This window comes from Astatotilapia calliptera, chromosome 17, assembly GCF_900246225.1.
Source record: "Astatotilapia calliptera chromosome 17, fAstCal1.2, whole genome shotgun sequence".
NCBI classification, from domain to species: domain Eukaryota; kingdom Metazoa; phylum Chordata; class Actinopteri; order Cichliformes; family Cichlidae; genus Astatotilapia; species Astatotilapia calliptera.
In genome coordinates this window covers 26,599,029-26,626,039 of record NC_039318.1, presented here as the reverse complement: position 1 = coordinate 26,626,039, position 27,011 = coordinate 26,599,029, and the positions used below count along the sequence as shown (strand labels likewise).

At 40.8% G+C, this 27,011-nt stretch overlaps 1 protein-coding gene across 1 annotated transcript in view; it reads left to right on the top strand.

The window, feature by feature from the left end:
* Positions 1 to 27,011, top strand: part of snd1 (staphylococcal nuclease and tudor domain containing 1) — a 176,159-nt gene that overhangs the window by 138,077 nt on the left and 11,071 nt on the right. The window contains exons 19-22 of the mRNA XM_026146181.1: positions 11,491 to 11,614; positions 13,656 to 13,725; positions 16,558 to 16,671; positions 20,969 to 21,172. Coding sequence (XP_026001966.1) covers positions 11,491 to 11,614; positions 13,656 to 13,725; positions 16,558 to 16,671; positions 20,969 to 21,172 — 512 coding nt within the window. The remainder of the gene's footprint in view (positions 1 to 11,490; positions 11,615 to 13,655; positions 13,726 to 16,557; positions 16,672 to 20,968; positions 21,173 to 27,011) is intronic.

Sequence of the window (27,011 nt, the reverse complement as noted above, 5' to 3'; positions counted from 1 at the left end):
ATACCTATAAACGAACCTGGGGAAATGGAAGATGCAAGGTATTTACAACTTCAACGTTTTTTTTACGGGGTAGAATCTAAAGTGTTGCATTTAAAGAAATTGTACGCAATCTGCTTTTTTTTTTTTTTTTTTTTTTTTAAACATTGCTGCTCTCAGTGCATTTTGACAGGGGAGCTTTGAGTTATTTAATCTTTTCTCATATAAAGCCTTGATTTTTAGATGATCCAGCAGTGCTAGGGCTTTTTTTTATTTATTTTTTTCCCTCTTAATTGGCTCGTGTTCTTCTACCAAGAGACTTACGTGCTACTTTAAAAAAAATGTTATTCTCAGCAGGGAAGAAAAACCTGACCGGTCTTCACCCTCTGCTTTCCTCTCCTCATCTCCCTCTCCTTCATGTTGTTTGCCCCTCCCCTCCTTCCTCCATCTCCTTTTCTCCCTTGGTTTCTTTCATTTTCGCTGACGCTCCCTCAAAGCTACATTAAGTCATACCAACCTCTTGAAGAGAACATCAAAGTGTTAGGGCCTGTAAAATCATACAAGCTGAGTGCTTTATCATTACATGCCCCCACTTCCACCCCAAAAAATTTTCTGAAAAGGACTTTTATATACTCAGATAAGCTTGGAAGTGGAGGCAGAATTTTTTAATATTCTTGTGATTGCAACTGATGACAACATACCACCTAACATAAATGCATAAGTGAAAGAGTGATTATAGCATCTGTCCCACTATCAATGTCTGAAAACATCTGGAATAGCAGGCTTTTTTCTACATATGTGCTCGCTACTGCCCTGATTCCAATCTATAGGTAATAACATGTGTCAAGTAAGGTCATATGAAACAGGAATTAACCGGATGAGTAAACACTGAGTTGAATTTATATATACCAACAGATGTATTTAAAATTTAACATAGTAGTATACCTGATATTCCCATCCATCAGCGTTTCACACACGTTTTTATAACAGGGGCTGTAAAACAACATGACTTTGACTTTGACTAGTAGGATTTTTTTTTTTTTTTTTTTTTTTTTTTTAGTAGGACTAGTAGGACTTTAGTATTTAGCAGTAGTGTAGATATTAATACCAATGAACAGTCGGGCAGAAAAAGATGTTTTAAGTCCAATATAATGAGAAGATGATGCATGTATTAAAAAGATAAAGAAAGAGAACACACACACACACACACACACACACAATCGGTCGGGTTACAGTCATTAATATTTAGATGCAGTTTCCAAACCATTAACCCTGTGGGAGTTGTGGCTATCTAATAGGATGGAATGTATTTATTTATTTATTGTGGCCAGCTGTGATCAGTGGGTATTGAAAAGCTTTCACAGCTGTTGCTGTACTTTAAAAAAAATGTGTGTGTATATATAATATAGATTTTTTTTTTTCCCTAAACGAAGGAAATTTGGTTTATAATTCCTTTTATTCTCCTGGGCCCCTCTGTATCTGCACTGTATTTTACCCCTTTTCCCATTTTAATTATTCCCATTTATAATTAAATAAGGATATAAGGGCTTGTTTTTTCTCTCTCCTTTTCAGTATATGAAAATCTTTACACAGACTCGATAAGTGATTAATTTCACGTTAGGAGTGGTTTTCCAAGTCACCAAGAAGCTTGAGCAAGAAGCTCTTTAATCCTCAGTTTATTTTAAGGGTCTTTATCGCTCATTGTTTCGTGCCCCCCACCTCTCCCAGTACACACAGACACACACACACATCTCTCTGCTTTGTACTGCTGTGTCTTCCCCCACCCCCTATTTTCCTTGTGCATGTTGCTTCCTCTCCGGAGGCTATATGTAATTACTGTCAGAGGGGGGCCTGCATAGATCTGTGTGACCTTGGACATTGAAAGACAAAGGCCACTCCAGGCACAGGGGAAGGAAGTGACTCTGTGCCGTACAATATTGCTAGTTTACCACTATGCTGGAGAGTCTATGTAATTTAAACACTTGCTAAATATATTCTTGCACTCTTGATAGGTATGAATATGAAGTGGGCATGTGTGTATAAATGTATATTGGACACCGTAGTGACTAAATATTTCATTTCAAACCTTGTTTACAGAAAATCTACCTGACCAAAACACTACAGCCTAGGAAAGTTGGTTACATTGTTGTCCATTCATATAGCTTTCACAGTGAGAGGAATTGATGTGATTACAAGCAATACAAAGACTACAAAGACATATTTGTATGCTGGTTTCCAATAAGCCAAATGTGCATAACCAAGATGGTGACAGAAGTAGACATTTTGAAGTGTTTCTATCACTCACTACATTGCAAAGACCTTTTCATGATATGACTTCTGTCAGTGGCAAAACTAAAAAAGCAATAAAACACAAACATGAGCAGAAAATGCACATGTTACTGGTTGTATTTTTGACACCAAGTGGAGATGTAGACATGGATCTGAAAAGCTCTGCTCAGGTTTATAATGCACTCTACCAACACAGTGGCATAAACGAGACCTTAAGTGCCCATACTAAGGACTGAGTGTTCCAAGGAGCAGGCGTATCCAGCTGGTAGATCCTAATAAACATCTGTAGCCATGGCCAGTCAGCAGCTGCTTAGATATCCTTCACAGAAAAGGGGCCCATACGCTAGCTGCACGTCTGGGGCATTGCGCGTGTAGGAGACTTCAGTCCTCGGCAGTAATGTGCCAACATAATAGCCTCCACCACCCATTGTGTTGACCGCTGTAAGGTAAGAAGCTTCCCTCAATGAGTGGGAACCTGGGAAACAAAGAGCTGCTTTCCTTTTTTCTCCTTTTCTTTTCTTTTCTTTCCAATCCAACTGGATGCACAAAGGCTATACATAACAAAGTGAATTAAGCTACTCTCATCAACAAACAGCTGGGGAGAAAAGCCAGTACCCCCCAAGAGTGGGGCATATATAAGCAGGCTAACTGTAGCTATAGTGATTTGAAAACTTCAAACAGGAACTATGGCAGATACAACATGTAGTTCACACATCCCTTTTGCTTCTGAGAAAGCCAGCAAAAAAGATAATTTTGAGAGAATGTGCCTTCAAGTCAGCACACTTCAAAGGAGCCCTGAGAGCCTCTGAAATGATGGGCAAATTGCAGGAGGCATGCTAGAGGCTTAAAAGCAGGGTGCAGCTGATGGGCTTCCTTTATAAACCTTCTCATAAGCCTATGCTGGCCAATTGGCATGTTTCCAAAGCCCACTTGCCCAGCCAAAATTGAAGCCAAACGCACATCGGCAGTGAAAAATGTTTTACCACTATATAGCAAATGGTGTAGGATGCATAACACATCTAAAACAGAGCACTGCAATGAAATGACGCCATCTCTCAAACACTATATCAGCACTATGGTACCCAGAGAGCTGAAGCTGTCCATCTAAGTGTGGCATTTCTAGCTAGTTCTCGCTTATTGTGGCACACTGGGCCAGTATGGGTTCTTTAGATCTCGGTGTCTTTGGCCGTGGATGAATCGGCTCATATCAGTTGGCCAGACTTGGAGCACGGCATGGAAGAGGCTACAATCACAACCAGCCCTAAAACCTTTGACAGTAACTTTGTGGCAAACTGTTTATCCCAGAAATGTCTCATCTCTCCAAACCACACTCAAATAGAGCCCCAGCTACACTACTACATGTGGGCGGGCTTCATGGGGTGTTGGGAAAGACGGCGGCTTACTGATGGGACTGCCACTGACCATGACGCCTGTGCAGCAGGGAGAATGACATCCTCATCATACTCGATGTCATCAGGTTCTCCTCCTTAGATTTTGTGAACTGGGTAGAAGGAGAAACTCTGTACCTGGGTCTTCCACCTGTATCCTTTTACGAAGTGCAAGCTGACTTGAGTTTTATCCAGCAGAGCTGACAGTTCTGATGATCTGTGAAAAATTTGCACATGCTTCACTGCAGTGTTGGAGAGACCGAGCTCAGTTTTAGGGGCTGCCAAGTTGCAGGTGACATTCCAGGAACCGTACAGTTATTTCAAATCAGTGCTTATATAAGCTGGGGTCTACCTGAACATACAGCTTACAGCTGCCACAACACCATTTATTCTGTCTTGTAAACTTGTGTAGAATAGATGTTTAATTTGTGACACACTGTTTAATATTACTGCATTGGATTTCCCAAGCCACAGATTGTGTTACTGGGCAAAAGACTTGTCTCTGCCTAGCTAGTGACCTCCCCCTGATTTGGCCTTAACGCACTTGTCACATCCACGGTACTGGGCTGCTAGGCCTGGCCCCGACCGACAAACACACATTTTCTGCTCACCCCAAGCCTCAGCTGCAGCGCGGTTGGCGGTACATCCTGTCTACCGCTTGTTTCCTGGCACCCATACAGCCTCATAATGAGTGGAGTCGTTCCCCCCAACCAGGTGCCACTCCGTCCACATTATTCACACTTCTACCTTTTACACACAGCAGCTGTTCATCACCTAATGATGCTGGACCCAGCTACTGTTGGAGCAATGCAGGCAGAACAACACTGTCTGGCTGGACTTCAGACCAAGTCCTTTCCTGCTTTTTGAAATGGAATTTCATTATTTTTACAATTTAGGTTCAATTTATTTTTTCCATTGCTTTTTTTTAGTTCAAGTAGATTTTTTTTGGGCTAGTTCCCTTTTTATTCACTGTGTTGATTTCAATAAGAGAACATAAGAATTACTATAGCGTTTCATATGAATTAGGGTGAGTGGCCTCATAATTAGATGTCATGTCAAGGCAGCCAAGTGATGACTACTCTACAGAGTACAGCTTACTAAAAAAAAAAAAAAAAGGCAAGAGTGCACTGAAAAAGGTTTTTGTGTGTGTTTTGGATGAAATGTCTAATTTTAACACTGTGTGCCAGAGTCAGCCAGGGGTTAAGATAATTAACTTCTGTGCCAGTGCCATATCATACTGTTTGTTTGGGTTTTCCCCCCCAAAGCATTAGATTTAACAAAGTAATTTTTGTTAAGCATGAGTTCTCTGTTGAACAGTCTTATTAAAGTTTGAAGTAGAGAAATTGCAGAAATTTAGCAGTGGAAAATAACAACTTTCAGGCATTACTCTGATGGGTACATTAATGATTGTAGTAAACCTTTTTTTGGTTCAATAAAATTACAAAGTAAATGATTTTATAATTATACTAAGTGTATGTGACTACAACTATGTTTGAGCTTCAGCTACTTGTTTCCAATACAATACTAGCTTTAATTTCAAATTCAGTCTAATTAGAGTTTTGCCATTAAAACAAAATGGACCATACTCTGAAAAAAGAAAAGTAGTTATTTCTGTGGCCTCTGTATCCCTGTTCTCCTCCCTTTTTATGTCTAATATTTAATTCAGCTGAAGTGTGTACAAGACCTTGTTGTAGTCCAATTCGACCATAAACTGAACAAAGTAACCAAGCTAGGAAATGAAAGTTGCAGGAGAAGAAGCACCCGATGCGGCTTGTTTTTCATTTTTCCAGCTCCCTGCCACTGCAGCAGATGCAATATTTAGAGGTCAAGTCCCGCCAAGATGATCTTCCGCCTCCCAAGGCATTCATTATTAAATCAGATGCGCAACTTAGCTTCTAAAAGGTCAGCTCACCTGTCGGTTTGAGGTGGGGTGCATTTGCTTTTCAGGTGGAAAATAAGCATGTTTGTCCACACTCATAGTAAGCACGATTTGCACTAATGTCAACTTCGAGGTCGATTACCTAAAGCCGAATGGCAGAATGGTACTTTTCACAGTGGTGAGCCACTTGCAGGTCTAAATCTGGATCTCATCAACTCTACCAAATGTGGGCAAAAATGTGCAAATATGTGCACATTTGGGGAATAAGGACCTTCTTATATAAACTCCCCACAATCAAATCCAGGCATTAGCTGCAGTCAATGAGACTCGACAGGTGGTAGAGAGAAGAACAGAAGAGACTGATGCAAAAAGAGAGCCACAGATGCTTTCTCTCTCAGTGATGGCTTTTCCAATTACAGAAATGGTAATTTGCCGTTCAAAAAAAAACAAAAAAACTACTCCAGTCTGGCAGGAAGTGAAAAATGGAAGAGAGTTATTGCTGGTGGAGTATCACAAGACATAATCCATATCCCGTTCTAGAGGGAGTGGTGCAGCAGTTGTCAGGTGGGGCGATCATTTGTTTTTCTAGCTTGACCTCCTTCGACATGCTGCAGATGCTCAGAATATTTTAAAGATCAGCCAGGAAGGGGATTAAATGGCCTTTTTCCTATTTTGCCTTTCTTTTACACACTGTCTGCAGGTGATTGCCTTACAGGTTCTTTGTTGACCAAACACGGGGGCCAATGATCTCATAACAGCTTTGCAGTGTGCTTGCTCTCACTGCAGGCCTTCCAAGCCAGTACGCTGTATACTGAGGCTGTGTTTTGTTGTTTGTCATTGCTGCCTTTTTACCTTGAAATTGTTGCTCGCATGTCCTGAAACACAGCCATTCCTCTACCCCGAGAGGATGAAGCCTGTCCAAACCTCATGCATATTTAACACCGCAAACTAAGCTCCGTTCAGTGTTTGTGAATCTCTCAGATGGTAGATGATGTACCATCCATGTATCCACACAGTCTTTGACTAGCCAGGCAGGGGGCACAACAAAGGTTCTGCAGCATTTTCAACATGAGCGAGAATGCTGATGTAAAAAAAAAAAAAAAAGAGAATGCTGAGGGGGAAAAAGGCTTTTGGGGTAATTGTGTGTCTCCTCTAGATCTTACCATCCATTTTGCTTTTATAAATCTGACTGAGCTGTAGCTAGGTTTATGTGTCTGGATCTCCTCCAGTCAGTTATTTCCCTGGCAGTTATCTTTTCATAGATGCTCTCGGCTTTGACTCCTAATTTTGTCATTCTTATAAACCAGGAAATTGGAAGGCTTTCATAGGTAGCCATTGCTCTCCTGGCCTGAGCTCCTTTCATATTGTGATTATTTACCGTTCTGTGGGTTTAATGCCTTTTGTAAACAGCTTAATAGAATTCAGTGGAGCCTTGGGATGCGTAGTGAAAGGGCACTTGATTTGCTGTTTTTGTTTGTTTTTTTGTTTTTTGTTTTCCCTCGCCTTTGTTCACACACCGTGTGCCACAAAAAAATAAAATATGATCATAACTAACCTGTAACATGTCAGTCTCTCTCCCCTCTCTCTTTTTCGCTCACCTTTTTGGTTGTTTTCTTGTTTTAAAGCCTAATTGTTCCCTCGCTATTCTGTGGGCATTCAAAATGTAATTACATATGATTTACAAACAGCTGCATCCATAACGGTGAATAAACAAATTACAGAACGAGGGAGGGGGTGGGAAATAAACAACAGATGAATAAAGAGATGAAGACAGAAAGAAATTGGCCGCCATAAGACACAGTCAGTGGTTTGGCTGCTTTTTAGATCGTCACTTTGGCTCTCCATTCAACGCAAAATGAGCACTCACGCTTGACATGGTTTACCCAATCTGCACGCAGATATTTAGTTGTCTTCATGCCAACGTAAAATGGGAATCTTGTGCTGTAATGCAGCGTTTCCTCGCTGTCCTTCCATGCTAATGCGACTCTTCCTATTCATTCAGAATTTCCGCACTTGCGTAAGCTTTTATCCAATTCACCCCAGATGGCAAATTACTTCTGTCAGTGCTCACCTGCAGTTTGTGAAGTTCATTTTAGCTTTCTTCCACACTGATTGCAGTCAGAGGAGACCTAATTGTAGGTATTTGTGTGTAATTCCTTGCACATCCACCTTATTTCCATGTGCATTTTGTTGTTGTTGTTGTTGTTGCTTTTGTTATTATTGGTGTTGTGATTTGCACCTTGACAGTACACTGATGCTCTTCTATGGACAAGCATAGACTTAAACCTGGACATATGGATGGAGTGTTTCTGAACTTAGATCCAAGAATTCTGCACTCCTAATTAGACCTTCAAATCCCAACACGGAATAATGATAATGCGCGAGTCCCACACTGCATACTAAATTGAACACACCTTGCAGTCTGCAGATGTGGAAATGAACATTATTGAGTGCTCTGTCGGTGTCAGTTTGCAACTCTATCAGGTTGAGACTGAGATAAGAAAGTTCTGGAGCTCAACTGTGATGCAAGAAAATGCATCTGGTAAATAAGGATGTATTATAGTCTTCATTATTCTCTTTCTAGAGGATAAGAATCAGGAGGTGAATATGAATATGTTAATTTTCTTCTTCTTCCAAACATCAGGGAAAATAGAACCCTTAGCTCAAACTGTACCAAACAGCAGTGTACACGAGGAAATAAAGGTGATGGGCACTAAAAGGCCCACCTGCAGAGTGAGATTTGTTTAGGAAGTCTGCATAATTATGCTCATGCTAAAATCTGTGATATGGTGGTCTCATAAGCTCCAGCTTCCAGTTCAAACTGTAAATAATCCATTCTGTTGCTCGGTATTGTAAATACCATTTACATCAATAAAGCATTTTCAATTAAATGCACACACATTCGCACGCACTAACTTTTTTAATTTGCTTAATAAATCAAGGAGGTGGCTGACTGTGGAAGCTGTAGTCCACTGCAATATTAGTTATTCTGCACCAAGCCACAGTGGTAAAGCTGGAGTATAATGATGCAACCACCCCGCCTGTGTGCGTGCGTGTGTGTTTGGTCCATATGATGCAAGTTGTTTAGAAAGCAATTCATCTGATGTGTTTTCTAAAAACTGCTTTCTCTACAAAATGCTGAGGATGGGTCTGTTTGGTGTGTTGATGCTTCTTCCCCACCGCTCTGCTGCATTCATTAGCAATTGCTGTACCAGTGGGTGGCTAGTGATGTGTCGGACACCCCCACCTTGACCGCCCCCCACCCCCCCTCCTCACAATCAAACTGAGCTCCCAACTTTTCTTACACACTCCCACAATCCCTTTGTATCCCTCGTTGGTGTTTTTCTCCAGGTTTGACAGCATGCAAATGAAGGTTTCCTGTCTGCTGTTGGTTTGCAGCTTGCCTGCCTGTCTCGGCACAGATAACCGTGGGAAAAACAGCATCATTATTTGTGTTTTCTTGTTCTCCACAAGCATAAATAATTTTAGGTGTTAATGACAACTCGCAGCAGTACATAAGTAAAAAAAAAAAATAAAAATAAATTTTTTTTTTTTTAAAAAGGTGCGTGCAGTGCCTGCCTCCAAGCTGTTTGATAGTAACATGCATAAGCAGCACCTACTAATTTTGCACGCAGATACATGCACACGCTGACTGCATTTATTTTCACACAAGAAAACAGGTTAGTGGGAGAAAACATGTTTTTGTAATACCCCAGTTATACTGTAAAATAAAAGTACACATGTACAAGGTGAGAAATTGGGTTTCTACCCAAGGCTGACATGCTAGGTTCTTCTATCCATGCGGTTTAAAAATATCCGGATCTGCTATTGTAAGACTGGGAGTAAGTGTATGCGTAGATGCAGTATTGTCACACAAAATATTGATATGAATGTTATGTTTACCGCTTACTACGTGATTTTTATTGGGGGGAGGAAAGGAAGCTATTTGCAGTATTTTCGAAAGCATCTCTGCTTTCCTTGAATAACCTCCAACATTTTCACAGTGCTGTATGTGTAATGCAATTTTGTTTTTGCCTCAGTTTCCTTTCCCATTGTATGAATTTATGTTTTTAAAGATGCTCCATTGCACATGATTCTGGTGCTCCTGCCCACAAACCCCCTCCAGGTGGTAGATCAGTGAAAATGGCCTCTAAAAATACCACCATGGAAATTTATATGGGCCACTTTACTAAACTAGCTGCTGTAATTGCTTCCACACTCTTCATACAGCTCTACACACAAGACGCACAGCCACTTGCGAACACTAATAGACATGCGTGTGTAAACATGCTCTGCAATACACAAATAAATATACTGTACATAATACACAAACACCAGAAAAGTGGCTCTCTTGGAGATGCACATACTTAGTGGTGTTCACAATCAGCTCCCCAATTGCAACTGATGGGTGCAAATCAGGCTGCCACTTACTGCAGTCATTGGATCCATGAAGCCCTGACTCATAATCTGATTTCTCAAGCTCCCGCCATATCGACAGCCCCATTCTCGCCGTGAATCCACCATAATAGGTCTCCCTCGCATGATATAATGGCTTGATAGGCCATAAAGACCCACTGGGAGAGCTGGCTTGCTTAATTTAAAATTCTGTTTCTCTAACAGAGTCAAGGCATAACAAGAGAAGCAGGTTGTTTTTGGGTTGTTTTGGTGTCTGTATCTGAAGGCGTTAATGTTTTGTTTTTGTTTTTTGTTTTTTTCCCCCACTGAGCCACCAGTCGTGCTTAAGTGTTGAAAAAAATAAGCCTGATTTAAATTTGACTAATCTTACATTCAAGGTCATCGTCTTGTGCACCTCTGGACGGGTTTCAGCGTGGCTATTATTTTTAGATCTCTCAGTAGAAGTCATGTCCCCTTGCACTTCTGCCTCTGTGATTCACCTCCAATATGTCAAAAAAGGGCTATCCTTCAACTTGATTTTCATTTTGAAGAAGTGGAAGCAAAGATTGCATTTGAAAGGCCAAAAGAATTCCTGCTTTTTCAGTGCATTCAGAGCATAGGATGGCAGACTGGAACCCACCATAATCAGATTGTTTGTATTCCTCAAATGTAAAAAGGCTGATGCGGTATTGTCGTCGTCGTGCCAGGCAGGCGGCACAGACACCCAAGTTTGTGAATGCGATAATTCGAGAACAAGCCAACGTACAATTTTCAAATTGATACCATCTATTTTTCTGATTCATACAGAATCTGTTCTGCTAGAAATCTCAGGGAAGTTTGAATTTTGGTAACCTCAAGGTCAAGGTCAGAGGTCAAGATTTCTGAAAGTCTTATGTGTTTTCAGAACTTTTTGAGCACACCTATTGTGTCTGTCTATATGAATCAAGGCATAAAGTACATTCTCTAAAGCAGTGATTTAATTTAACTTGAACTGAAGTATCTTATTGTACTCGAGCATGCAGGAATGCTTTTAATTTATTCATAACAAAAAGGAAAATGATTATTAGAAGTTGCACCATTCGGTTATGAAGGGAATAAACAAGCCGACAGAAAAATACTCACTCTCACAAGAAGCATCATAATGCCTCACAAAGCTGCGCCGGACTTGATTTCATTTATATTCATACAATTATTTAGGAGCCCTGCATGGGGTAAGATACACGTGTTCATTTTCTGCCGCTGCCTCAGGATCCACCCTCCATCAGTCACATACTGCCAGCAGCTGAAGGGAGGAATCACAGCACCTCTGTATAGGATTTGAATGAATTTTAGGTCCATTTTACACACAGATGTTACATATTTTTAGTTGCTGCTGCATCAAGAGTGGAAAGTCCCATTTTTAGTCGGGTGAAATGCAAATGGAGAAAAGATTGAAACCACAACAATGTTAAAAACTGGCCACTGGCATGTAATGAGTATAATTTGAAGAAAACTCAAATTACATTTGGAATTGTAAGTTGAACTCCAGTCCTCACCTGTTATCTCACATGCATTTCTTATCAGGAAGTCAGCTGGAGAATCTGATGGAGACCATGAGAGCAGAAATCGCCGCCCAGCCACCAGTGGAAGGATCCTACTCTCCACGCCGGGGAGACTACTGCATAGCCAAGTTTGCTGATGGTGAATGGTGAGCATGCGTTATAGTTCCTCTGATGTTAGCAGCCTCATAGCAACCTTATCAACATTGTCAGGTCATCTTATGACAAACAGGAAGGATTAAGACGTCTCTCCTTTGACACAAGGGTTATTAGCTGCTGTTCTTCAGTATTATAAAAAACATTACATTCAGTTTTCTAGGCAGTGATATGAATGATGCAGTGCATGTATAAATAGTTCGATCGGTGCAGGTTTTCTTTTCTCAATGAATAATCACCCAATTTTGACAGCACCGGTCAGGAGTGACACTGACCTTATTATGTGGATCAGGTGTCAGCTGATGTGATTGATGGTATCTGGTTTCTTCATCAGTGTCATCACATAATACAATGGATGGCCAACTTATTGATGGATTTTACCACAATACTCGGTATCAACAGATGCCCCAAGGGAAGAAAAAAAGAACTTGATGGTGGCGCGTGATTTATCAGCTGAGGGAAGAAACTCGAAACTAAACATTTATTTTATACATTTTTGTGAGGTACAATATGTGCTTGCACACTGTAGTTATTTCCCTCACAGGAACACCTGACATTTCATTTTTACCTTGTCTCTATTTAAGCCTGTGTCGACTGCAGACACCCACAGGGTGTAATTAGTTCAATGCCACTGCTTTGGCCCTTCAGAATCAGCAGTAGCTTGACAGTAGCTCACATACACACTTCTTCATCATCTCCTCACTGGATGTTCGTAGTTTACAGATGGTTATGGGACAGATAGAAGTCACAGTGATCGAGGGAGGGAGAGGGAGTCTGTCAAGAAGGTGACGGTGAAAAAAGACCACAAAACTGATTAAAAACCAAATGTTCCCCCAACCCAGGTGCTGTCCTTTCGTTCTTCCATCCCTCCTTCCATCTTCCTGTCCTGTTTTTTCGGGGCAGGGCTCAAATTTATAGCAAACCATCTGCTGTAAACCTTTCACTTCTTTAACCTGTTTTTTGTGGAAAAAAGTCTGTCAGGAACCCCACTTTAGGTGGAAAATATCTGATATCTTTGTCATTTTTTATTATTTATCAGCAAGCTAATTACATTCATTGTTCTCTGTATCCGTATCGAAGTATTTTGTGATGCATGCGGAATGTCCTCCTTTCATTCGGGGAGTAATTTGTCGCCTTACAAGGCCTCTCGGAATACCACAGAGTCAAAGTGAATTGGGGGGAAAAAAGAGCGAATAAGAAAAACTGTTCATTAGTCACTCGTCACTTTGTCTTTTGCTCTTCTCATTCCTGTTCTTTGTGCCCATTGCTGTTGTCTTCCTGTTAATCACTTATTCAGTTTTAACTTTGTGCTCTCGTTTCTGTCTTTGCCCATGTGGACCTAATTATTTGACTTTTTCCTGCTGTCCTTGGTGTGCAGCCAATTTTTCTTCCTCACGCTCATTTGTTAAAGTTAAGAGTCAGCGATGGTCAGATGAAACGACACAAGTGTGAGGGAAAACAAGTTCTTATGTTGCGTCTGTATGAATTGAAGAATTCACAGGAAGGATTTAGCCACTGTTGAGGCATTTTGTTGTTTTGTTTTCAAGGGGTTTTTTTTCCCCCTTTAATTTAACCCTGATTAGTATGTCCTTGTAATAACAAGTTTATTTTCATTCGGATTGTCGGATACGCTTGAAAATATAACCGTTACAAAGTGAAACTGCTGGGTTTTTTGATTAGCACTAATGCACTGACGTTATTTGCTACAAGGCAAAAATAGGTTTAAATTTCTCTCTTTTATTGCATGGAGCCCCCCGTGCAATTCGCACAGCCCTGCTATGTCCTGATAGATCCCCTTTGTCCCACCTCACCCCGCCTCCTCTTCCACTCCTCTCCTCCGATCACAACAGACAGATCCTCCAACACATTCTCCCCAGGGAAATAAGCACAGAATCATTTACTCATCTCCTTTTCCTCTTGTGCCCTCTGTCTTCATCTGTTTCCCCTGTGCTGTATACTCTCTCTCTCTCTGCTCCCCGCTACCCCTTCCCTCTGTCTCTCTCTCAATTATTTTTTATTTTTTTGCTGTTACAGGTACAGAGCCAGAGTGGAGAAAGTTGAGTCACCGGCAAAGGTCCATGTCTTCTACATTGACTATGGCAACGTGAGTAACTTTGTGACGATGAATTTGACTGACGTGTACATTCTTGTCTTTGTCCCTTAATGATGGATTATCATCATTAGAATATAAAACAAAGTGCTGGTGTTCAGGGCTCAAAACATATGCACAGTAGCAGTGCTTTTTCCTGGCCAAACCCAACAGCCAGAAGGAGTTTAGTAACTGAAGAGGGATTTTTTTTCCCATTATTATCCATCTATTCAGTCACCAGTTGTTTGCTTGTTCCCATATTTATTCAGCTGGAGTTTTTCTTTTGATGTGACTGAAGCAGACTGCTTTTATTCATTCTGTAACTATGACAAAAACAGAGCTGCCCCCCTCTCTGAGGATTCTCATTCAGTGACTCCGTGATGACGAAGGCACTACATCCTCACATACGCGTTACAATTGCGTCTCTGCCCACGTGCGTACACATGCTTTCGCATCACCATACCACCAAGTGGCTCATTCAGCCAACCCCCACCCCCGCGACCACCCTGCGGAGTTTTCCCATGATGCAGTGGAGCGGCACAGTGTGTGACTGACCTCAGAGCAGGGGACACATCGAGGTTTGGTTGGCAGATGTGATGCATCCTGGCATGTTGCTGAAAGTGTGATTCTCCGAGGCTGACCCGGCACACAGAAAGGGGAAAAAAATCAAGCTGCTATGTACCTCATTCTTTGTAGTTTTGCGTCATTTCAGTTTGGGTCAATCTGGCCTTGATTTTTATGGCTCAGGCTATTAGCTGATAATGTTGCAACCTCGCTCGGGAACAGGTCAGTACCTGAATTATTATGTGATCATTAGAAAACACAGCAGAACACTTTTGGCATTTCATTTTTAAAGCCCGCGTTCAAAGTGCTGTCAAACCAGAATATGGCGGCGATAAATCTTAACATTTTAGCCATAATAAATGTTCAAGGTTTTCTCTGTCTAGACTGTACAGACCAGTGAACACATTAGCCTAAGATATGGGGGTCATTAAATTAACTCCCCACTTCTAACGGCCATATTTGTCTGACTTTCCACCACAGTGTAGCCTGTGGTGATCAGTGATTGGTTATTGCTCACGTGTGCCCTACCTGTGTTGATATATCAAGTTTAGTGCTTCATAACATTGACATACAGTGCATACTTTTAATTTTTATACATTTTTTTAAAAGATCTGGGAGCCAAGTCAAAGCACAGCACTGAACTAACAATCAGTATTGTGAACATGCATAAAACTGTTGTTTTTATGGACTTTTCTATGACATTTTAAAGGGGACCTATTGTACTTGCTTTCTGTCATAGATGTATTGTTACATTAGTGGATGTTCATATTAAACATGGCCAAAGTTTTTAAATAATCTACAAGCAGTCACTGTGAGCCAAAACCTCAGGCTTCAGACAACTTATTATTACTTTTTGCTTTGGATGATGTCAGTGAGAGCAAATGCACTTAATAAAGATCTCCCACGCACAGCTCTGGCCCCACCGACCCACTCTTCAAACCTTTTGTTTCTGAAGGCTAGCCAATTAGGGGAAAGCTGGTTTAAAGGCAAGGGGAACAGAGGTAAAATGGCTTGTTTTACAATACTCCACTATAGTAGCTTAGAGTCGAGTTCAAGAATAGAAAATCTGGTTTTGGGAATGAATACAGCAGGTCCCATGTAATGTCAGTGCAAAACAAATGAATTCAACCTGAAATGCCTATCATAGGCACTTTAAAGATTCATTTTTGTGATTTGGTGTTGGAAGCATTTGTTGGTGACAATCAATTTGACATGTATTGCTTTCTTTACTCTTAGCTCGTAGCTAAACTAGAGAGCAAATCTAGTTTAAGCTACGTTCACGCTACATTTTGACCCTATGTGACCCATATCCAATCATGGTATGACAGTGTGAACGGCACAAATCCGATATGGGTCACTTTCGTATGTGGTACTGAATCCGATACATATCCGATGTTTTAGAAAGCGGCTGCTGTTTGAACGGTCAAGTCGCATTAAATCCGTCTTTTACGTCACTGACACAAGACAGACGCCAATTATCAGCTCTGGAGAAGTGCCCGAGAAGACATCGCGAACGCTTCCTGGCCATCCAGCGTAGATGTCAGTGAAACTGCTGGGAAGACAACGTTGGAGAAACGTGAACATTTTATTTATAGATTCTGACAGAAATCTGCAACTATCCTTTGAAGCCCTGCTCCTCTCTTAAACAGCAATACGAATAATTATTAGGTTATTTACATTATTATGTAAATAACAAAATAACTTAAAGCAAAAATTGGGAAATGTAAAGTCCGAACTCTTTATATTAAGGGCCATCTATCAAACAATACTGTTTGCTCTGGGTCTAAACAGAGCGCGTTGTGTGTGACGTCTTCTTTTGCGCATGCGGGCCGCTTTGAGGGTTCGTACTAGGGCGCGTTTGCTGTCACATTTTATTTGTAGTGTGAACAAGCAGACACATTTGATCAAAAAATTGGAATTGAGCATTAAGACCTGCAGTGTACAGATGTACAGATGGCACAATTGATACAATATTATTTGAGAGATGGGGGCTGGAATGCCAGAAATTAATAAGCAGACAATGATAACAAGCTATGTTTTTTTGTGTGGGTCATATAGGTAACAGTTCACTATCTCAAAATGTGAAACTCATAAACAGTTTAAGGTTTAAAATCTGTACTGTTTGGAAATACCATTGAGGCTTCACTGATCCTGTAACTGACCTAATTTCTTAAAAAATGGAAATAAAACAAACTCCATTTTTATGTGATTGCAATTGATGGGGCAGCTTGTAATGAACTTGTTTTGTATTGATTGTTATTTTTGTCCTTCTTTCATATTCAGAGGGAAGTTGTGTCATCCACCCGTCTGGCTCCCATACCTCCGGCCTTCAGCACCAGGACCCTGCCAGTACAGGCCACCGAGTATACCTTCGCCTTCATCCAGGTCCCCCAGGACGTAAGTGCACAGACGAGCACGCGCGCAGAGCTGAGATATGTGTCGCAGCTGAAAGCTTCAAAATTAACTTTGAGATATCGGCTTCTTCAGTCTCATTTTCTGCCAGCGTTTGAAAGTCGACTTTCCTGGCAAGACATGACAACTGTTTGAGTTTCACTTATCACACGGGGCGATAAGTCTGCAACTGACAGACGGGGTTGAGTTGTCATTCCAGGCGAGTGTTAGTGAAAATTATGCTCATACATAATGCATATTGTACAAAGCAGACACAACAATGACAAACACCAAGTCATTGATTTACTTGTTTGCACCAGATTTGAATATAATTGGGTGCCCAGACATGGTTTTATTAACAGTTTGATAGGATGGATTTCGATATACACGCTGCTTCAGCAGCCCGAACTTTCTCATGTTACAGAGCGATTAAAAGCCTTCCAGTTGCTTTGTGTGTTTGTGTACTTGGACGTCCATCTGACCATCTGATAGCAGAGCACCAGTGCATTTTTTTTCCTCCACGGCACTAATCTTCTTGTTTACATCTGAGTGTGTTTTCTCAACCTCCAGTGACCACTGGTGTGTGTTTATGTCTCAGTATGTGTGTGAGTGACTGTGTTTTGCGCGTGTCATGGGGGGTCAACCGATTGGTAGCGTTTTGAGCGAGCAGCATCCCGAATAGAAATAAAACAGAAGCATGTTTTCGTTTGATATGTGCCCGATTGGCGCATTCGAGTGAGTGTTTACAGGGTTTGGATTTCACTTAACTCGGTGTGCGGAGCATTTGCGTGTTTTCACAAAATAATATGATCACACACATTTACAGTAAACAGAGTCTAAATGTTTAGGACGGCTGTGGAATCATTTTTACGGTCAGTTTAGAGGCTGTAGTCTGCGATGCACTATTAAATGCATTTGCATTTAATAGTGCATCGCAGATTATCAAATGCACTTAACAGTGTAAGCAAAAGAGGCTCCATTTATTCTAAAACATGGCAACCCTTTGAAGGAACTGTTTTGTTTTGTGCATCAGTGAGACAGCCTGTTGCGTTATACAGTCAAATTGCAAATTTGATATCATTATGTTTGAAAATGTAGCGTAAAGTATTTTTAATGGGCTTGTGAATGTGAGGAAACATAGCAGTCAAATAGCAGAGTATCAATCAAATCCACATCGGCACCCCCTTTAAAAACCACTGGATAGATTGGCACAGGGATGTCAAACATAAGGCCCGGGGGCGAAAATCAACCCACCAAATAGTCTAGTCTGGCCCAGTGGACATCTGATAAAAATACAGTTTACAATAAGTTTATAAATAAGTCTAAAATGTAAAGTTTTAGAGCTTTTCCTGCTGATGAAGACCTCTCACCAAAGTAACCTCATAATAGATAAATGATGAAAAAAAATGTTCACAGAAATAAATAAAGAAAGAAAAAGAGATTATACAATGACAGGACGGTCTGTGCAATGAGCTAACAGATTCTTTTTTGTCATGTCACATATTTATTCCTCACAATTAAAGCTCAAAACAACATTTTTTTCCATTTAGAAATTTTTAAAAACAGACGTTGTGTGAAATTGATTTTTTTTTTTTTTTCATATATATTAAAATTTGTCAGGGATTAAATTTGTAGTTAAACTTGTTTATACTGTGGGCTGGACGTGGCCTACAGTATCAAATTTGTTTAATATCCCTGGCATCGTCAATATTTAAGCGTAACCTAATATATCGTTGGATGTGAAAACAGAATCACTTTCACTAAAAAGGAAGAAAAAGAAGAAAAAGTGCATGTGTTCACAAGCAGGTGGTACCAGGGTGCATGCTGTCACCTGTCTCATGAGTCAGTGATGAAGTGGCCCATCTGTTGATCCAGCCCAGGGGACAGAGGCATCACCTACACCTTACAGCCTGCAGACACACACACATACGCGCACAAAGCTAAACCACATGTTGGAGGTTGACATGCACCTTACCCCTCTCTGTCAGTCTGCATCTGTTCTTTCCTATTTCTCTTTTCATTTTCCTCTTCTCTTGTGTCCACCATCTGTTTTTTCTGAAGCCTTTTACTACGTCACTCAAACTGACAGCACGTGACAGCCCACAACCCCTTTTGTACCACACCTTTGCTGCTGCACTTGAAAAAAGCTTGCTGCCTTTGTCTTGCAATCTGCAACCTGACACCTTTACACAAGATGTTCACCATCCTGAGTCATTCATTGTCAGTCGTATATCTTTCTTAACACAGTTCTGCCAGTAGCATAAGATCATTCTCCTGCCTCCTAATGCCTTTTCATATAGCGAAAATATCTTTGTAGGGGGGGAAATGCCAAGGTACACTCTCACTGTTCTGCTGTTATGAAGGAATAACACTTCTAACTTAAAGTTTTTATTTGGAAAGAGGCACAGCGTGTTATTTCCATGACATCTCACTCCAGCAGCATCTACCACACATTTATCAGTAATTAATCCAGTTTTCTCGTGTGCATCATGAACTCTCAGCTGCCTTGCCATTTTCTTTAGTTTGCCTTTTCAGCTAATTAAAACTTTTTTTTGCTAAGACTGTTCTTGTAGAAAAGATGAACACCCAAGTTATTTCTTTTAACAAATGCCAGAAAGAAGCACTCCAACCAAAATAGCCACTTTCTAATGGTAGTGGCTTATAAACAAGCCTACTATTCCATCCAATTACTCAATCACGTACTAAACTGCATCGCTTACACTGGACTGCTATCGATCTCTTCTCATTAACAGATGTGCAAATTAAGCAGTGGAAAAAATACACTTTTTCTTTTTTTGGGGGGGGGGAGCTAAAATTCCAAAGCAAAGCTCATTAGACAAAACTGTAGAACACCTGCTGACACTACGCATCTATTTTATTCTTTTCAAAATTTGCTTCAAAAAATTTTCGCAAAGAAGACAAATAATTTTTGCTTCAAAAAGAAAAAAGAAAAAAAAGGTGCTTTGTGCCGGGACAAGATGTAACATTATCTTGTCTGAGAAGTTTGGCTTGTGTTGTTTTTATTAAAAATTACATTTTCTTCATAGCATTTTAATATCGCTCAAAGCAAGTCATTTTAAAAAAGAAGTGTTTTGGTATCCGAATGTAAGCTGAGGTGCAAATGCAAACATTGTTGCCCTCAAGTGCTTCAGAAATGTCTGTTCTGCACACAGTGGATGAGAGCGGGTCACTGAAAGGCACTCATTAATTTTGTATCGTCTCTTCACGAGTGTCAGTGCAATTCCTCTTCTATAGTAGTCTCTCTCTGCGTTTTTCCCTTTCCTCCTGTATCAGCTGTCTCTCTTATCTCCCTCACTCTCTTACTTTCTGACACACACTGACTCGCTCTTCCTCTTTTCCCCTCTCTCAATGTTGCCTCGAGCTTCCCTGCAGCGCCTGTGACAAGTTGGCCAGGGGGAGAGCGGGGACAAAAAAGGCCCTTAGTTTTGTGCCTAGAACAAGCTTCCCTGCTCACACACACGCACACACTCACACACACGCACATAACCCAAGGGCGGCTAGTTCGAAGGGGGTTGCCATGGAGACAAGACCAGGGCGAGAAAGAAGGGAAGCGAAGAGATGGATGGAGTAGGGGAGAGATGGATGATAGCCAGGGACTGATTTTTGTTTCTAAGTGTCTTCTTGCCTTTGAAGTTGTGGCTCCTTTTTTTTTTTTTTTTTTTTCCCCCCCCACCCCGATTGCTGGAGGACGTGAGGTCAGGATTGATCTGCAGCTGTTCCACCTCCTTCTCTACCATATGTTCAAACAAATGCTGGCCTTTCACATTTGAGAAGGTTAGGAATTAGAAGAGGTAACTACCTGAGGAATAAGAAGAAAGGAGAAGACGACTGATCTAGATGAGGAGAAGGTTCAATAGGAGTCTAACCGTAGATGCTTCAGACAGACTAAAGCCTCTTCAGCTGGTTGAGTAGATAACTGTCATTTGTATAACTGACATGAATGAGGTGGTGTTATTATTGTCCAGTAGGGTTTTTCCCCCCCATTTACCAGTGTTTGTTTCCAACAGAATGATGTTACAGTTTGGCTGGTGCACATCTACACTGCTTCAATCAGTCTCTAGATTGCATTTGTGAGCTATTAGTAGTGATAACCTACTTAATTATCTCTTTCATCTTTTTTTCTTTTATTTTCTCTGTCCCCTCTTATTCATTTCTTCTATTATCAACTCAATTTTCATTTTTTCACTCTTTAATCCAACATCCATTTCTACCCAATTGTTTCCCTCTTGCACCACCTTCCATTCCTTCCTCATCTTTTCTTAAAATCTTCTCGCTTCTTCAGGAGGACGCCCGTGCTGATGTGGTGGACTGCGTGGTGCGAGACATCCAGAACAGCCAGTGCCTGTTGAATGTGGAGTACTCGGGTGCCACCTGCCCACACGTCACAATACAGTTTGGGGACACCAAGGACGACGTGGGCCTCGGCTTGGTCAAAGAGGGCTTAGTCATGGTGGATGTCCGTAAGGAGAAGCATCTGCAGAAGATGGTAAGTGAGGAGAGGAGATGTGATGCTGGTGACGCAAGCTCTCACTGTTAGATTAAAAAAAAAAACAAATTCCTTGTTGTTTCTGTTGTTTCCATGCTGCTTCTCTCCCTTGGTGAATTGGCTGCTGTTATGTTTAGGCAACCAGACCTATTCTCAGTCTAAGTTAATTAGTCTTCTGGTCTCAACAGGGCCATAGATGTGGTAGTCGTGTAATTACATAGCTGATATTTATAGGTAGCGTTAAGATTTATAGTACTGCTGCTTTTATCAGTTCCACTACTGTAATGTTTGGGTTGAGTTTGTGTTTTGTTTTTAGACTTTTTTTTTCTTCTTGTGGAAAATAAGACATTCATGATGTGTTAAACAGAGAGAACCTGAAAGAGCTTTGTTTGAAATCAAAAAGTTAAATCCGCCTCTGTTTGTGTGCAGTGAGCTGACGCGCTGAATGATACTCTGACCTTTTCACATTTGAATTTCTGAAAATACTTCTAGCCAAATAATCAGCTGACTAATGGTTCCTTTTAATTTTAGTTACCCATATTCAATGAGGTAGGCAGTTGAAAACTGCGTTTATCCACCTGGATGTAATTCACTAGGTGTTTCAACAGGCTGCTTGTTTTGCCAGTAAAGTTTAAATGTTTGTTTCTTCCTGCTGTAAAATCCCGCAGCATGTGAAACTGAAAGCCGCCTTCACCTCTCTAAAAAAGCTAGAACCATTCAAGATTGGGAATAGCAAAAACGCATCATCATTTCTCCATGGCTGACATCTGAACCACTTTTCAATAATACAGTCTTAAATAATTTAGCCCCTGTGCCTGTTTAAAACTAGTCCTTGCTGCCCATCTTTAATTGTTTCAATGCAGTTCAACTTTGCAAACAGCGACCGACAGTTATTCATAGTTATGGACAGTTATGGACTGCCTCCCAGGAAACAAGGCAGCGAGAGAAATATGATGTCACTGAATTTGGATCTCAGCAGTGTTCACTGTTGACAATAGTGCAAGCTTGTTGGACTGCAGTTTTAGATACACAGTGAATGTTTGGCGTTCTCACTGGCGAATGACCCGATTGCATATTATTTCACATTACGAGGTCTTTTGCTTCCTAGCAGTTAAGTAATCACCACGTTTTGGTGCTAGTTTGTCATGGAGAATTTCTCGATACATGAAAGCTAGTACTACACTGGAAGGCTGCAGATTTTCTAAATGTAAACACTGTGGCACAAAGGACTTAATGCTTATCTCATCTCACTTGTCAAACGCAAGTCTCGCAATACACATTAAAACACCTACACTTTGCCTCAGACGGTGGCCATTTTGTCAAACCACGAAGCATCACTCATGTGCTTTTCTCTCATTATGCTAATTCTCCTCGTAGACTCAAAGCCACTCTGTACATGAAAGATAAAGAAACATGGAGGATATTTATTCCTGCTGCAATTACTCCTTCTGCACAAGCGCAATATTAGTCACTCTTATTTATTTCAAAATTAAAGCTCACAAAGGAACAGAGTAATGTGTCCACCAGAGTGTAATCGCTCATAAATATAATCAGATTCTATATTAATCTAAATTAGAAGCTACTGGGAAGAAGAGACTTGTCAACGCAGTGTTTCAAACAATTTATTTACTCTCCCATCCCGCCTTAGTCAATAAAGCACTGTGCATCGTTGTGAGAGTGTTTTGAACTCTGACCTCCCAAGAATAGCCAGCAGCCGTAATGCAGTCTCTGGTTAATGGTCCCTTTAGACAAAGGACGGTGATTAAAACCTCCCAGCAGTTCAACTAATAGGCTTATAGACTCCACAGATTTAGGTTTTGTTGGATCAAACAGTTCCTCTTTAGTATGCAACAGCTGTGCCTCCACATGCATTTGCCTCTTCTGTGCTGGCTTCAGACAAATATTTTGATGTGGAGAAAGCCTAACAAGCAGCAGTGTTGCCAAAGTGTTTACAAGTGTGTGTTAAGTCAAGCTCTACAGCTTTCTTGTTGATAATTCCACCCATCAAGTCGGCTTCCAAGCTCAAAGCCATCTTCCACATTCTCTTCTTCGTGAAAACAAACTCGAGTAGGATCAGACGACCTCTGAAACATCTAAACGTGGTGAATTGTGCGTCTGAGTCACACCAGATGTGGGCTTATTTGCTAGACTTCTGTTTGTTGTTCTGCTCTTTATAGCATTATTAGAAATGATGAGCATCTATCGGTTTGTTGGGTGACAGAAAATCAACAATTGATTAAATGTCTTTGGTTGGCCATTTGTTTTGTTTTTTAGCCAAAAAGAATAACGTGTTAAGTAACCAAATATTGTGGAAATGAATTGATAATTAAAATACGAATGAGTTTTAGCCTGAAAGAGAACCATTAGTTTTTATAGTTTTAATCACAAATCAAAGCTGCTCAAAGTCAAACTGTTGTACAGTTCCCATTTCCCTCTTTCTTGTAGGCTGCTCAGGATGAATGTGTTCACCTTACTTTACATTTTGCTGCAGTGAACTTGGACTGTTGATGGAGAGTAATTTGTGTGCAAGGTGCATTGTGGCTGGGAGATTCATGAGCTCAACTGTGCCTGCTGCTAGCACGACAACAGAAAACGTTATCTTGAAGGTGCAATAGAGCCAAAAAAATGTACTAAAGTACAACTTCTTGGTGACCTCTGGATCATTCTTCCCCTATATAGAAATTCTCCCAAAGCTCAGTAGTGTAGTATCCAAGCATTCTTGCTTTGCACTCTGTGCTCTTTTACTCCTCCCTTCTGCCTTTTCATGCAGCTAGACTATCAGCCTCCTTGTAAAAATGACTTTTGTCCTTTCTATTTGTTCCATTTTGTCTCTGTTCTTTAGTCATTATCCATGCCTGGGCATTGGAACACGGTCATTGTAATCTGTACTCTAGTGCTAAAGCATTACGTAACAGATGGGCTGTAATGTTCACTGGCACTTCAGCAACCATTAATAGTCAGTCATAAGTGCACGGAAGGTTAACACCAGTCTTTGAGGATGGCAGTGTCGCAATAGAGCAAAAGCAGGAAGGAAAATTCATCCATTTGGGTCTTTATTTCTTTTTTCAAATACCTCTCTGCCTTAAGCCCTTCTTTAGTAGATGCTCACTATGCACACCATATGGACAGCTATCACATCTGCTGTATAGCAGTGTCATGAAAAGGTATAAACATTGTGAAAGTGTAGGTGAAATGATGATCATATACCAGCTGCTTCATCTTAAATCTCTAGTTCCACTTTAAAGGAAGGCGAGAAAGAGGAAATGGGAAAATCAGATGGAAGATACTGAGCCTAATTATGATCAATAGAAAGTTCTTAATAAAGAACTTACCCACTGATGTCCTTGGAAAATAAAGCACCAATTCATATAATATGAAAATGATCCAAAGCGACAGACTAACCTGAATCAGAACAGCTGTAAATATTTTAAACTGTTAACAACTGTTAATATTCACCCTCATAACATACTGGATGTGCGTAATCAAGAGATTTTAATCTCATAGTGTAATCTGTCACATGCATATGGCATATCATGTGTAGTCCATCTGCTCATGTGTTTTTATTAAGCTTTTATATTTAGATTATCTTTGTAGCTGTCTGTTCTTGGACTCTATCACTGTTCTGACATTTTAAATTCAGCTATAGAGCTCGACATTGTGCACGCTTCTGTGGTAACAAAGAGGTGTTTGTGTACTGCTGTGCTCTGACTGTTAGGTAAATTTGGCCACAGTTCGTAGAAGAAGCCAGCTGTACATGTTTTCATCAAATTAGTATCATTAATGAGCAGTAAAGCTGAACAGCCACGTTATGGTTGCCTTTGGTAGCAATATTTAGAGCGATGTGTCATTTGGTCTGATTGCCCCTGTTGGCAACTGCTGTCATTGAGATGAAGAAAATTTGTATCTCTTTACTTCAGTGTAAAATGGAGCATTTGTGTCATTTTCTCTGACAGTAAAAGTGTAGAGGGAAAAAGGCATCGGGATGCACGAGAAAACAATTTTCCATCCAGTTATAAACGCTTAAGAATGACAATGCTGTTCACTTTGGCAAACAAGAGATAATGAATGTTTGCCAAATGTCCTGTTGGAAGGTTCTGTGTACAAAGAAAGTGACTTTTTAAAAAAACACACATTTAGATCCTCTCTCATGCGCTAACCTGAGACTTGAACACAGACTTCAAGGCACAAGAGATATACTTAGCCAGCCTTAAATCGTCCTGGCACCATCAACTATCCACTCGCAGAAGGGCAGCTTTCCACACTGGTGCCCACTTAACAGACTTCTGTTTCTTTTTTCACCCTTTTTATTGTCTTTCTCAACTCACTGTTCACCTTATCTTTTTAGTTTTTTCCACTCCATCCCTTCTTTCTTGTTCCACACCTACGCAGTCCATTCCTCTGAATTCTTGTATATACCAGTGCCTCATTTCTGATTGTCATATTTCTCCCCATGTGTTCTGTTTTCAACTTTTAGTATATTTATGTTATCCTGGGCCCGAGCCATGTCATTTAGATGTCAATGGCGAGGTGCCTCATTTGGCTTTTGCTGATGTGCTGATTTGCATTTCGTCTTTCAGTGCTGTGTCATGATGAGCAATAATCCCCGGGAATTATAGTGGAGAAGAGCTCAGATCAAACCTGCTGGTGGCCTCATAATGAGCTGTGATTCAAAATGCAGTTATGTGCAATTATTTGCAACTTACCTCAGATGTTTCTGTCCTTCAAACCCACACAAGGTCGATAATAATGCCCACAAGTTGCATGACAGATATATTATTTTCTTTCTACCTGATTGGGCGCACAAGTAATAAGTGCCTGGAGCAGATATTTTTAGCTACTGCACAGAACTTCACACTCGCACTTAATATTTCTTTATCCAAGTTGTAATGAGCCTGTCATGGCAGCTCAAGTGGAAGATGTCTGTGTGGTTAGGAGCGCTGTCGTTTGTGCTCTGCTGCTTTTCACCAGTGTTTTCTGTCAGCAGCTGCCAACAAATATGACTGATTCAAACTGTGGCGGGCCACGGTGCCGACTGTCTCACTCGGTCACCTCATCTAACCGAAGTCTGTGCTGGCCCCCAAAGTTCATTAGTGTTACAAGCTAATAATCTCCAGTTTACTAATTACAACTCAATTACAAATACAGAAGCGTCTGCCTTCACCACCATAATTATTATCAATCACCAACAGCCAAGCTGGAGTATCGACTTCGCTTCCACCTTGTTCCCCACAGAAAGGATTAAGATACCTTAACCTAATGTATATAAAGATGGAGAGAAGATCTTTACCTAAATGTTTTCGTGAGTGTGTCGGCAGAAGGTGGACTGTGGGGGAAACAGCTGTGAGGTGGCCTATTCAAAGTGAAAGCTATAATTACCAGGAACCCCTCAGGAAATATGGTTTTATTTTTTGCCTTTTATCTTCTTGCTCTGTATTCTTGCCGTATTCACACTGATGCTTTGCTTTTACCGTATGAATTTTGAGCAGCTGACTTTATAGTTGTGAAAAGCTTTGATGGCCCAGAAGAGACGCCTGTAAGCGGAAGCTCACATGATGTGAGGTTTGTTTATTCAGACTTTTTTTTTTCCCTTTTCCTTACACAAAGGGCCTCTTGGGTAGTGTAGTTTTCTTACAACTTGCTGTAGTCCCCAGTGTTAGCTAGTAGGACAGAATAATTGTGTTAATGGAGTTTGAAAATGTAGATAAAGAGGGAGCCGAATGTGGGGAAATCAGGAAAGAGGGTCACACGTGCAGAGGGCTGCCTCCAGGGATCGCCTCTTCCATTTATCAAACCACGATTGCCCCTTTAGTCTCCAGTCAAGGGTCTCATGTGGTGAGCA